This window comes from Periplaneta americana, chromosome 12 (assembly GCF_040183065.1).
Source record: "Periplaneta americana isolate PAMFEO1 chromosome 12, P.americana_PAMFEO1_priV1, whole genome shotgun sequence".
In the NCBI taxonomy this organism is placed as follows: Eukaryota; Metazoa; Arthropoda; class Insecta; order Blattodea; family Blattidae; genus Periplaneta; species Periplaneta americana.
In genome coordinates, this window is record NC_091128.1 from 84,858,713 (window position 1) to 84,874,034 (window position 15,322).

The following is a 15,322-nucleotide window of genomic DNA, read 5'->3' on the forward strand; positions in this document are numbered from 1 at the left end:
TAACTCCTGTTATTTTAATTTCAGTAATACGCCCTCCAGTACACTTATGACTTTGAGTAATTTAATACATTCTTGGCACGGGAAATCACATAGAAGCGCTGGGTTAATACTGATGCGTTGATTTTGAGCAAATAAACTGTCATAGCTACTTAACCTTTCTAAATCGAACCCATGATCATATGAACTTTTTTTTTTAATATCCATTGGTGAATAGTTTATAGGTAAGGATATACAGTCTGGGATATAACGCATAGCGTCATGAGACTATAGATCCACGAAATTATTGACTACGTAACACTGACATTTATGTTGTGTTTGTGAATATTTTTACATGTGTGATGTAAGTTGTTCTTTTGTTCACAGGTTGGTATCCTGTCTGCATGATGTAGGGTGGCAAGTGTAGCTGTCCAGGTCAGTTGCATGTGCATGGACTCCGCTCGGGTTCTTGGGTGGGCCTCATTTTTCGTAGTTGGGTAAAATGCGATACGAAGTGCAGCTGTATGAAGTGGAGGAAATTGGTTTATCTAGTCGAGAGTTGTTAACAAGAGTTTTTAGAGTGACATATACTAGACAAGTTGACAATATACTACGAGTATTAACATGAATGGGTTGAATTTGCTGCGTTCTCACTACGTACATCGCCTTCTCTTGGTCTCACATTTTCTCTCTCAGATCTGTGTATCTAAACATAGGTCATAAAATGTTCTCGAAATACCTTAAAGGGTGTTATATTCTGGGTCTTCTTACTTTATACCCTAAGAATGAAGCTTAACAATTTTTCTCCTATTACTACATATGCTAGTGAAATATAATGGTTTTCTAGTTGATCAGGTAGAATTTTCTCTGGCAACTTTGTTTCGAATTTTGGAACTGGCAAATAGCAGAACCAGCAGTTACTTTCCAACTGTTACGTTGACATTATCGTTTGCCTTTGAAGACACTACGAACGTTCATGAAACGAAAGGTATTAGCGAGTGTTACCCTAATTGAAATTTGAACGGAATTATTAATTAATGATATTAATAAATGCATTAATAATTATTAAATAATATGCATTTTAAGTGGTATTTTTTTAGTTCCTGTAAATAATTTCATGTGGTAAAAAAAATACATTTTTAGGTTGTCTCATGAATCGTAAACAGTCAAATCAATGTGTTTCATGTTGTCAGACAAAATACATCTTAATATTAGATCGATCAGTTATAAATATATAAATAAATAAGTAAAAAAATAAATAAATAATTAAATGACATTATTTTCAGTTCATAACATTGTGGCTTTACCTGCTTTGGTGATATCTGGTAACTGTTGGCAAAATTGAAACGATGGCCATATTAGCTTTTTAGGAAGTAATCTTACGTAAACCATACTATGAAAAGAAGTCACTAAACTAACATACGCTGTTTAATATGTTTTATGCGTTTAGCAACAAGACAACTACTTTATTTTGTTTCGAATGATATTACTGCCCACAGTTTATTTTCTTTAATGGTTATTCAGAAGACTGGAGTACCCACAGTATGTTTTCTATGAAAATAGGGGACGTTTACAAGAAATGTAGTTTCAACAGCAACATAAAAAGTGAGTTTCCTTTTTATCACCGGAAAGGGAGAAACTGTAGAATGTATGCTCTGTAAATGAAATTCTAAAATGAAAGACTTCATTTACTTTTCTTAATACACGTGTCAACAATATTATTTAATTTTATGTACGCGTACTACGACCACATGAAACTCGATGTTAAATACGACAGAAATAAAAAAAAATATAATTATTGACTGAAGAAGAAACAAAATACGTTGAATATAGCAATATTAATGAACTTACATTTTAGAATTGTATTTCATTAATTACTCTAAACGTATTAAGAAAATAAAACAGTTGTTAGTGCATTTCGGTGTAATTTTAGTCCCTTAACATTATTCCTTACAAAAGTTTCCTTTTGAACAAGCAAGGAAGGTAGAATTTACAAATAATTGATTTCCCATTACAAATGCCTATGTATAGTAAACTGTGTTACACATAGTATACTGTATATACTTATACAGTAGAACCTCTATTATCCGTCGTAATGAAGGGGGTGGGCTGAACGGTTAATCGAAAAAATCGGATAATCCGTACCATGAAAAATTTTTGTAAATTCCTCCATGGTCTTATATTTAACACGCTAGGTAGTGGATCAGAAGTCTACTAATTTAGTTAAGTCTGGCTGTAAATGACGGATTTTTAAGGGAAAGTGTCTGTCTGTGGAAAGATAGGAATAATGGAGGTCTCGTGTTGTAGATTTACGTACTTTATACACTCCAATTTCGTATTCTAATGGGAGATGAGTCACAGTTTCTCTTTACCCAACCCACTCAATTTTTTAGACCCACACTTTTTTTTCCGATACTTAGCACAACAAGATTTATTTTGAGAAGAATTTTTAAACAGAAGTTATACAATACAGTTATACAATACAACAACTCACCATACTGTGTGATAATGTCTTGTGATAACACTCTAGAAAAATAACGTACTAATACAATGTACATTAATATTTCTGCAGCCAAAAAAAAAAAAAAACGCGAGAGAAATACAGATGGATAATCCAACAATCGGTTAATAGGGTGACGAATAATTGGGGTTCTACTGTATAATGTATTTAGACTATACGTACACGATAGCGTTCATTAGTACAGTGATTAGTGAGTTGGTGTATTGTCTTATCTAAATGTTATAGACAAAATAAAACATTTCACTACATACATTCTATTATATACTGTAGTCTGTTACTACAAATTTCCCTTATTAAATGGTTGTCACAAGGACAAATTGATATAAAACAATTACATTTAGTCAATGTAAAATGTTGAACATTTTTTAACCTGTGTTAATTGAAAAACGTTATCGTAATGGGCAAGTACGTGTTGCAACCCTGAATTGTGAATAATGATGCTAAATTTTTTTTCACCAGGCGGCAATGAACATACTTTTACCATTTTCACATAAGAGGAAGTCTTGTGCAGTTACTATCTATGTATTACTGATTTAAATATAATATAACAGCTGTGCTAGTTTAACCTTACTAACATACAGTAAAGTATAATTGTTGGTACTACTCACAGTCAACTAAAATTAGCAGCGATGATGCTTTTACCCCTCTCAACTGTTTCATCGTCCTCCCGCCTAAGCACGTACTTCCGGTTTCTTCTGATCGTACGTTGCACTTAGTCTTGTTATGGGCATTATATGTCTAGTGTGTAATGTAACTTTCAAGTGTTTAGGGGAATCTTGAGGAAGTGTGTTTCAAACGCCAAAACCACTCACATCCTGTGTGTGTTTACGGAGGATTGAATAAATAAGCATTAAATGGATATATAGGGAAGTTAGTACGGTAAAAGGAAAACTAGTCACAGGTGAAGGTTTTAAATTGCTTGCATTACCGCGTAATTCCCTTGCTTTTTCCCCTGAAAATTGTTACTGAAGAACATTAGAGAGAATTATGAAAGTATGTTTCCTGAGGGAGAGTGAAGAAGCCGTTATTATTGCCCAGCGTATAGGGAATTACAAGTATGGACACTTCGCGTCGGTACCTTTGATGTAACAGGACTGATTTGAATGACCTTCAAACCAGCTTGAGCGTGAGATTCTGCTTTTTTCCTAGAGTGGCGCTGACATCACACCATTTAGCAGTCGACACAGCAGAATATAACAGACATACAAAATATTAATACATCTAGGTACATTATGTACTCAAATAAAATAAATTGGACCGATGAAATAATAAATCCGTCATTATCTGTAATGTCTAGACTTTAGAGTTCCTTTATAATGAGAGTTGAGACGTTGACCCCAACAACAATTAAAATATGTAATGATTTGATAGCGCTGAAAATGGAAAAGCAAAACTCCTATGAGGAGTAAAACCATATGCCTATATATATTGTATACAAATATTAAACGAATTTGATACATAATTTTATAATGTATTGTATTATTTTATAATATAATTTATTACATATAAAACATAAAATGTATTATTACTGCAAGTTTATCACTGAGAAATATGAAAAAGCTGTTAACTTGAATTTATTTGAACCAAAGCGTAGGCGATGTTTGGATCCTGTGTCTCAACTCTTGTATTCAATTATCTTAGCGTGTGCTCGATTACACTAACCTCTAGCGCTTGAAAGTGGAACTAAACGCCGGCGCATAGAGAAACAAAACTGGAAAATTCGCTGAATGTCCATTCTATAATGATCCCTATTCGCTGTTATTGCCTGGTGACACAAATATCACTTGTTAATTCACTTTCATTTCGGGTAACGAATCTAAATATGCGGTGGTGTTTTTAAACGGAGGAAGAGAGAATTAATGAAGGCATGCATCAGATACTAAATCTTTAACACATTATTGTATAATAAATCACTCATTTAATGTCAGTAAGTAACTTCCAAATAGGAAAGATTTTATATACTTCGGTTCCTTTACATCAGTTAAATACTATCATAAACCCTGTCCATTCACGAACATTCTCATGTGCTTTCTTACCGTGATTGTGTTGTCAGTTTCTTCAATCATCAGTATTAATATTATATTTCTAAGAAATGGAAATACTCGGTACCTAATTTAATGTAATTTTTTTTATTTAAAAAAAGTAACGGAGGATTTTAGGAAATCTTTATTATTGTATGTAACGTCTATAGGCCTACACTTTCTATAGAATGTAGGATAATAAATACTAAGATTTGCTGGGAAGATTTAAGTGTGTCTAATGAACCGAATGAAATCAGGTATGAATAACAGTCAATCACATAATAATAATAATAATAATAATAATAATAATAATAATGATAATGATAATGATAATGATAATGATAATAATAATGATAATAATAATGATGATGATAAAGATAAGAATGCATTAAAGCAGAATGTACTATTAAAAGAACAAGTAAACAAGTACAGTAAGTCATAGACAATTAACTTGTATGTTCTGTGTGCTTTTGCGCGCGCTTGGGAATACCGTATCCCATAAATATTGTTACTGTTATTTGAAACACTTTCCTTAGAAACAATTAAACATAGAAGGTTCAGTGTTTTTTTTACATTGTATGGATGAGTTTATGGGAGGTCAATTTTGAGCCAAATTTGATTATTCACTTAAAATTACACATAGAAAATTGTTCATTAAATCAGATCACATAAGTTAAAAAAATTGATATTAAATGAACAACTTACAAAATCTTATATCTCCAGTGACAAAGTTTAGAAAAAAAAAAGGATAACAATTTTAAACAGCTTGTGACTAATAGTTTTTTTCTAAATATGTAGGGCGTATCTAAGTGCATTGATATGTGTTCTATTATGATTTTCCATATCTTGAATAAATTAGCAAGCAGAGTTATGATAATTAAAGACACTAAATTTTTAACTTTAGACTCATTTAACAACAAAATTCTGATGGATTAGTAGTAAAATTTTCGTAACATTAGCTCAAAATCTAGGTAGTTTTGAAATTATTTTGACATGAAAAGCATGCAGATTTTTTTTTTAAATTATTTCGACAAAAAAAGCATGCAGAACACTTCCCAGTGCCCATAAAAATATATTGCGACCTATCCCCCCCGAAATGGGTTAGGCCTATAATAAACTCTTCCATATAGATTATGTTTTTACACGCTGACTTCCCTTGTTTATAGAAATGGACTGTTCACATTGTTGAGTTTATCGGATATGACGTATTTCCATGGCAACCGAAGTGGAATTTCCATTCCACAAAATCCTTTCATTTTTTTCTATCAGTGTATGTCGAATATAGTCTGGCAGCACAGATTCTGATAATATTGCTGGAAATGATTAATTAATGATTGTACTCTGATATTCTGAGAGTGGAAAAGCCCTGTATCCCAAGACAGGTTCACGATCGAAATGCTATGGAAGGAGTCTGTAAACCGCGAACAGCAGACGGGGCAGGAAATTCTCGTACTCCATAATGATGGTTATGATCTGATTGTGAGTACAATTTAAGAACATTGATTTAAATGTGACTTTAAACTCTCGTGCCTCATACTGAACGTTAACATAGTACGTGTTTTCGGAAGAGAAATAAGGATCAATAATGACACCTTTACCACTCTTATTTCTGTTTTACTAAACTGAACTAGGAAACGTGGAGTTGGTCAGGCATTTTAGCATATATCTAAGCTTTGGACAGGTGTGCATTCTTCTCGGACTAATGCCAGATTTATATTATGAGTCTGTAACACTTTCAGCAAGAGTGCTTGCCAACATTTTCATGTGGATAGGACAACAATGGCATCAGGATTTTATGTGAAAATAATTTTTCGCCTATTCTTTGTGAAGAATCAGGAAACTGGGGAAGGGTGGCATCTTTTATAAACGTTGGGGATATTTATCTGATTATGCAGAAAAAATATATTCCCTAAATTGAAGACTCGTTTGACAGGTGGTCGAAATAGAACATACAGATCATAGCAGTTTTGCTTAGTTGTCTATATATCCGTTTATGTATAAATCTTTGACTCTAGCACACATTTTGTAATATAGGGCGACCTCCCTTGGAGAAATAGGCCTAATAATAGTAGTAATAATCCGTATTAAAGAGGTTCTACTGTAGTTAAATATTCTGTGAATTTCATTTTCAATTATACAGAGTGGCGCAAAAGTAACTACACATTTATTTCCCGTATGTTAATTTTGAATGATTTGAACATGATACAGGCCCTACCAACAAATTACAGTACACATCACTTCTTTTTATGTTCAAACTGTCTCCCTTTTTCATCAGTACACCGTTGAAGTCTACCTAGAACACTCTGACACACAGGCAAACACAGCTGAATGTTGTCCAGACTGTTGGTTTTCCATGTACCAATAAGTATAGTTATGTCGGTTTATATGTTCCGATAACTAGAATGTGGCCTTATCAGACCAAAAAAAAAAATGTTAAGAAAGAAATTCTGGTCAGATGTATACTAATCGAGCACAATTTCACAAAAATGCAGCCCCTGTCTGGATCATCTTCCAGCAACTCATCAGGCGTGGAATGCACACTTTGAAGTTCTGCTGATGCAATATCCTTTGGATTGACCGACGTGACATTTCTGGAAACTCTACCGCTAATCGTCTTGTGGACTTTTTGGACTATAGTCATAACAGCCAGACATATACTGAATTCATTTTCCTCAGTTCGTGTCATCCTAGGTCGCCCACTACGAAGTGCATTCAAAACAGAAACTTCAGTTTCAAATTTATGAATTAAATTGTAAACAGTCTTACATGTTAGTGAATTTGACTCGAAATGTTCTCTCCATTCCCTCAATACAGCAGTTACACCGCTTTGGTAAGCGGCCTTCAAAGCGAAAATTCTTTGTTATTAATATTTTGTGAAAACTGTTACTTGTGTTGTCAGGACTAAATTACTATGGTTAATAAATAAATGATTCATTTGTTAACAATACGCGTCATTTCCTTTTCCTGCCAACCATATCAACGTACGTAATACGTCCTACCAACCTAGAAACATACATTCTCTAAGTGTGTAGTTACTTTTGCACCACTCTGTATAATTTTTATTTCATATCTAAACTGTGTACAAATGAAATCGTTCATCATATTATGTTATAAATTTGTCTTGTCTAGTTAGGCTATACTCCCATAACAATTTCACTGATGTGTAGCAAATGGATGAAGGGTGAATCATCTTGAATAATTTCTGTTCACACAGATATTCCCCCCTTTCGAAAACCGCTGGCGCCGCCACTGCCTGTAGTCCAATTCGTGTTAAGTTGGGATAGCTGCGTCTGTGGCTCAGCACTTTCCCAGGTTTCACATACAGCTGCCTCTTATTTAATGTTCACGAAGGTCATAATGTAAAAAATATGCCGCGTAGACGTGAAGATAATGGAATTATGCTGCGTTTATACTTGTAGGAAATTTGCATCATAAATTGTATATTAAATGAACTTGAAAGTTGACAATTGAGAGTAAATAATTTATAGTCATATAATTACAGCTCATGGAGAAAGATATGTAAATGCATGAATTTCCGAGCTGTAATAGTAAGGTTTAAGCAGAAACACACAGTAAATTACTGAAACTTGAGCTCTGAGGTTTTATTTTTTCTTTGCACCCTTCAGTGTTTATTTTACATGAAGCTACTTTACTTCTCCTGTATTAATTTATTTTCTACCAGAAGAGTTTCTTGCATAGTATGAAGTAAAGTTGTGGCTATTTCGTTCCTGTGTGCGTTTTTACATTTAGGTACGGTATTGACTTCATTGCGTCTCGCGCCGTGGCGTCGTGATCTAAGGCATCCTGCCTAGGATTCGCGTTACAGAATGCGCGCTGGTTCGAGTCCTCATGGGGGAAGAAATTTTCTCATGAAATTTCAACTAGTGTATGGGACCGGTGCTCACCCAGCATCGTGATGCACTTGGGTCGCTACGATAGGTAGCGAAAATCCGGTTTCGAAAACCAGCTATAACGGCTGCGGGGATCATCGTGCCAACCACACGATACCTGTATTCTGGTTGGATGATCGTCCACCTCTGCTTCGGCATGTGGACGTGAGGCCAGCAGCCGGCTGGTCGGTCTTGGCCCTTCATGGTCTGTAGCGCCACGGATTTATTATTGACTTCATTGCTGATCCTTATTCTGTATAAGTTTCCTTCTTGCCAGTTAAGTGTCTTGAAAAGTACTGTTTCGGCTTTATTTTTTTTTCCTGTATTTATATTTACATGAGACTGCTTTTGTGATTCTGTATTAATTTCGTTTCTACTAATAGAATTTCTTGCGTAGTATGATGTGAAATTGTGGCCGTTTCGTTCCGTTGTGCATTTTTGTATTTACATATTGACTTCTTTGCTGTTCCTTATTCTGTATCAGTTCCTTTCTTGTCATTTAAGTTTCTTGAAAAGTATGGTTAAACAATTTGACTTTATTATTTTTCTGTGCAATCTTCAGTATTTATTATTACTAGAGAACCGGATTTTAAAGGGAATCCCCCCTTTCTTTATTTCAACATGAAACATGAAATAATTAATTACGATGTTCAAAACCATCTTCCATCGACCAAATTATGTGGTTTTGACTTCCCTTTTTTCGCTTTTATAGTCCATATTCCCTTTTTTCTCCTTTTTTAAAAACATCTCTTATTTTGGTCCTTTTTTGACAGAATATAGATAAATTTCCTATATTTTTTTCCGATAGGCCTGTAACTTCGTGAGCAAGGGAAAATAAATTAATATCGTTCTTCTTCTGATTCCAGACATTGAAAAACTAATAAAATGTGCTGATTTAAAGTTCAGGATAAAAGGAAAATTTTCACCTCTGGTTTCAGTTGATACTGAGCAGTCATTTTCTGATTATAAAGACATACTGCATTCAGAGAGGCAGAATCATATTGAAATGTTGAATGTGATCAAATACAACACTTTCGTTATGTTGTGAAGCGATAAATATAAGCTTGTGTGTGCTATGTGTATCCATTAATGTGCTGAAGTGTGTTTTCAATTAAAATAGCACCCTTTTGAAGGATTAATATAGTCCTTTTCAAGTTCTTTTTTGACTATATCAAATACACACTTGTTGTGAAGAGATAAATATGTAAGATTGTGTGTGCCATGTATATCCATGGATGTGCTGAAGTGTGTTTTGGGGGGTAATATAGTCCTTTTTCAAGCCCCTTTTTTTGGCTGTAACTTTCCCTTTTTTTTGTCCTTTTTTATGAAAAATTTACCCTTTAAAATCCGGTCTCTAATTATTACATTAGGCTACTTTACTTCTCCTGTAACTCCTTTGCTACCAGTTTCTTGCAAAGAATTTGAAGTTGTGGCTTCATTCTTCCTTTGCATCTTTCAGTTTTTATATTTACGTATTGACTTCTTTGCTTATGGTTTTTCCGTATTGCATTCATTTCTTCGTTGAAGGTTCAGTTTCTCGCTAAGTACGGTTTCGAGCTCCAGCGGGGAGCTCCCTCATTAGTAGCGTCACGTGTTGTGCATTCGCATCACGGCGCCCGCACATCCGTGGTGAGAGCTGCGTTACGCATTGTAACGAGGCGATGAGCAGTGTTGTCCCTTATAACGGAAGACTGACCTTTTTGTACGCATGCTATTTAAATGACATCTTCACGCTCTCTGTGTCGTTTAAACTGCTGCTTGTCGGGTGTGTCTGCGTTCGTAACATACAGTACAACTCGGATAATTTTCCAACTTCCTAATTGTACGCAATTCATATCCGATGTAATGTTGCCGAAGGGTGTCATGTAAATTGCATGAAAGAAGGAAATATCTTTGTTTCTTGTTTTCATTCAATAATGTTATAATAACAGCAATAAAATAATAATTATAAATATGAGGCTGGTCTGCGATGAAATGAGATAATAATGTAGATTTGTTGGGATGCCACAGGGGAACCGGAGCTTCCTGAGAAAACCCCAGCGTACCTGGACCACGAACTTACCCAACATAAGTTAAAAATCGGGAGTACTCCGGGGATCGAACCTGGGTCCACATGATTTTAAGTCCAGCGCTCTAGCCATTAGACCATCATGGCGAAAAAAAATAATGTTTTGCCGAATTTTTTTACTGCGTTTTAGTGGTTTATCGTTTTACCCAACCGGCATAGCTTTGCCGAGTACGCTACTCCGTCGGACAGGTGGGAGGCCTGGAGTACGCTATTACGTCGGACAGGTGGTAGGCCTGCCGCGGGGAGATATAAAAACGATAGATTGATTGAATAATGAGGTAATAATAATAATAGTTTGCCAGATTTTTTTACCACCTTTCAGTGGTTTATCATCGTACCCACCCGGCACAGCTTTGCCGAGTACGCTATTCCGTCGGACGTGTGGCAGGCCTGGAGTACGCTACTATGTCGGACAGGTGGCAGGCCTGCCGCGGGAAGATGTAAGAATGATATATAAGGAGTGATGATGGAGTAAGAGTAATAATAATAATAATAATAATAATAATAATAATAATAATAATAACAATGGATATACTCTGATACATTAATGGGTAATGAATGTGCAGTGTACTTTATCTTAACTACTATCCTGTTTTATCTGTATTCACACAAAACCTACCAAGAGAAGAAAAACGTTTCTTCTTTCTTTGCTACCGTTAAACTTATATACTGTATGTTTTATGCTTCGACATTGTGAATGCAGAGCCAGTACAATAACTTCTGTACGTACGTATAATAATAATAATAATAATAATAATAATAATAATAATAATAATAATAATAATTATAATCCATCCTAGATAATTAAAAAATATTCAGGAAGAATATAATAGTAGTAGGATATTTTAATTAACTACGCTTTGCTCATTAGAAGTTGTTCTTCGTCGAAATTCAACATGGGTAGGAAATGGCTGACGAATTTTGCCTGGTACCCATTTTGCTTGACAGCGTTCTTTTACGAGCGTTAAGTTATATCTACTATCAGGAAATCCCAAGCTTCACCTTCCTTCCGAAAGAAGCCATACCGAGGCATTTATTGCCCCCCCGCGAATCTCGGACCCTGCGATCAGTATAAATAACAAAACCGTCGAGGCTGATAGCAAAAGTGTACCGGAACAGAAATACGTGTACTTATACAGTAGTTAGGCGACATGTTACATTTTTGTATAAAATTATCTACTTGTTTTTCATAGATGTAACAACAGACTCAACGGAGCACATTTTACGATCGACCGAAAAATTCAAATGCACTTAGTGATTGAAATTACATAAGTAATTATGGGAGATGACTGATGCGCAATTCCTGCCAACAAGATATTTCATCATCAACAAGTATAGATCTCTTGAAGAAGCCATGGATGTGTGGCAATGGGTGGCATGTTTGTAATAATAATGCACAAGTTAAGTACATACTTTATCTTTCCATGATTCTTAACCAAAACAACATATTGGAAATAGCTAACAGAAATAGTTGGTTTGTCACTTCAAATTAGGATCCGTGAAAGCCACTAGAACTTAATAATGATGATGATAATAATAATAATAATAATAATAATAATACTTACTACTGTACTGTGCCTGAATAAATTGAACTTTGAGAAGAGATAATAAGGAAATAGTGTTGTCAATTCAGATCAATATACTGTAGTTTTGTTAATTCGGCCACAAAAAACGGTGATATTATATTAGTCATACAGAAAACGAAATTCATGACCCTAAAAATGCTGCTTGAAAGCAACATCATATAAGTAGCAAACGTTTGATTTGTTATATTGAATTATTTCAACGTTACAATTGCTTGTTTGTTAAAATGTGTATATGATAACGTTATGCAATTTGTATTCTTTTGTTTTGTGTATTTTTAGAAAATATAATTTCAATTAATGCTCCTCCATAAAATGTTGTAACTAAAACTTTGTGCATCCCTCGTGTTTATCGTACTACTCGTCCTTCCCCCACACGTTACCTGCATTTTGTTTACGTTTTCACTTGCCTAAACGAGACGCTCTACTGTATCTCATGAAAACTCGAGAAAATAAAATAATTATAAACTCTAATATTCACAACACGATAATGGAATTGAATTGTTACGAAACGCGAAGAACGTTGAATGAGAAATGTGCCAGCTTCGTTACAATAATTTAATTGTATTTAGGTCCTGAAAACGTTTTTGAAGTTAATTCCATTCTATATACCGTTTTTTGCGTATCGTTCACAGAGCCCATGCATCCATCGTTCTCTTGTTTAGAGATCTGGAAGAATTTCAGTATGATAGCGTGACTTTTGAACTCGAGGGAATTATTATGACAGTGGCGTGACTAGCATTGCCTCCACCCAGAGTAACTGTGGGGGATCTTAAACCCCTTTATTTTTAGACCCTGTTTTCGATCTTTTGAGTCTTCTCGCACAACATACTCTTGCAACAAAGCTGTTAGGAAAACGGTTAATTTTGTCATTTTTCATCATCATCATCATCATCATCATCATCATCATCATCTGTATCCTCTAGGAAGGTCAATGACCTATTCTTTATCACAAAGAGTAATATCTGCTTCGTTTGCGTCCAACATCTCGAAATCCCATTGGTATTAGTTGCATAATTATTTTGTTTGATGTGTTGGTACCAATTAAGTTTATGCCTGTATAACTATCATGCTGAATATGTTTACTTTATCTAATTTTTAATTTTACCCCTCAGGATGTGCCCATAAATAGATCTACACCATGTACATAAATAATGTAACAACTTTTAAAGCAATGAATATATTTTTGTTTTATTTGCTTTGTAAGACTAACATAGTTGGGAGTTAATTACACAGTTTCATATGCGCGCCTCTTGTTGTTCTGATAATGTCTCATCGATAACCACTTTTGGTCCAACTTTTTTAAAGCATACCTTGTGTTATTGTTGATATGAATCTGAATAGCGTTCAAGTAAGACCTGAAGATTCCTGACGGACGTTATGTAGACCTTGACCTTTATTATTTAATACCAGATAAAAATCTAGCGGGTTTAAATCTGGTATATATCAGACATGCTGACTATTAATGAGTCCAGACAAATGAGATGTCGCTTCAGCAGTAAACAACCTCTTTGCAAGAAGTTGTTGCCTTTGTCTAGTCTCTTCAGCATCCGCATAAAAATTCCATTCTTTATTCCTTGTCACCTGCTTTTACTGCCTGCGAAATTTGTACTTTGTATAGCTAAAGTATAAAACTTCGAAAGATCTTCGTGGATGGTTAATTGTGGAATTATAATTCTCTTGATCCATCACTAGTCGACATCGTAGGATTGTGTTGGGAACCCTCCCGTATTGCTGTGTCCTCTTCAAGTATAGTGGAGTTCACGTAAGATTAAGGTATTTCTAAGAATGTTGCCAACTATTACAAGATATAACCAAAGCAGGCAAAATCATAATGCTGTATATTGAAAAATGATACTAATTATTATTTATGATTAATTGGCTAATGCATTTTTGTCTCTCAATGTGAAATTCATTGGTTTGACTAAACATTTTATGATTCATGAGAACTAACCTAAAAATTTATTTTGTTTGACCACATGAAATGATTAGTCCTAGTACTATCTCCGAAAACGGAATATCACTTAAAATGTAGCCTATGCTGTTTATTTATCAATTATTACCATATTATTTATTAATATTAATTTATTAATTACGTTCACATTTCAAATAACACTCGCTAGTAACTTTCGTTTAATGAATGTTGACAGCTTCTTCAAAGGCAAACTATGCTTTCATTATAACCGTAATTCGAAACGGAGTCGACAAAAGAACATTCAACTTAACAACAGAACTACAGTCGCCCTCAAACCTCCTGACGTTTCGCGAGCGCCAGTAGCATGCGAGCGCGACGTTGTCACAACTACACTCTCCGTCTCTGTCTCTCAGCGGCAGTAGTTTTAAAACTGTGGAGCGCGACCCTTTACCTGAGATTGGTTTGATAGGGAGATGCAGAAGGCTTAATAATAATAATAATAATAATAATAATAATAATAATAATAATAATAATAATAATAATAATATCAGATTCCATCGGATGAGGTTAAAAGTCACAAATTATAGAAAAATTAGTTGAGTCAGATGTAAGTCATCATAACCGCTGAGTTTATATCAGTTCTTGTAACAGTTTTACTTTTATTAGGGTTAATAAAGTTGTCGAATAACACAAAGGCGCAGTGTGATAAAATAAATTGAATGATAGGCTTAATTTGAAATAGCCCCATCATACTATATTGAAAGAGGTGGAGAATGCTCTCCACTCCGCGGTTTCTCTCTTCCCCTTAAAGTTTTTATTTCTTCTTTCCCCGGCATCTGTTTACTCAAATACAAGGGAGAGTTTTCTTCTGGGAGAAGCGAAGTGCGAATAATGTATTTCAAGTCCCGATTAATTCGCAGTTTACACGCGGTCCCTTGAACAGCGTATTAACCCATAAAATTGGAATCACTGGGGTAGAAATGTGATTTTGTTTCTGTGTGTTCAGAAAACATTAAACATTCATCATATAGACATGCATGGTCCATACAACATACCAATTTTCCGAGCACACTTTTTATTTGATTTTTAGACTTCCTATGCGGCGAGTCTGCATGCCCATATGTTGCAACGCAGCACTGTCGTTATTGGCTACCGTCGATAAGCGAACACACCTGCAAACGTCGGGAGGTTTGAGCACGACTGTAGAAAATCACTATAATCTACTAGAATATGTAGTAATAGGGGGGGGGGGAATAATTAGGTTTCACCCTTACGGTATAAAGTAAGAAGATCCGGACTATACATTGGGACTTCCTGGGCGTGACGCCTTTCCGTTTCCTACTCTACC

At 34.8% G+C, this 15,322-nt stretch overlaps 1 protein-coding gene across 1 annotated transcript in view; it reads left to right on the forward strand.

Annotated features, from left to right (window-relative positions):
• The window catches only part of LOC138710641 (uncharacterized), a 560,146-nt gene that overhangs the window by 350,238 nt on the left and 194,586 nt on the right, over positions 1-15,322 (forward strand). Inside the window, exon 4 of the mRNA XM_069841677.1 lies at positions 346-363. Within this exon, the coding sequence (XP_069697778.1) occupies positions 346-363 (18 nt within the window). The remainder of the gene's footprint in view (positions 1-345; positions 364-15,322) is intronic.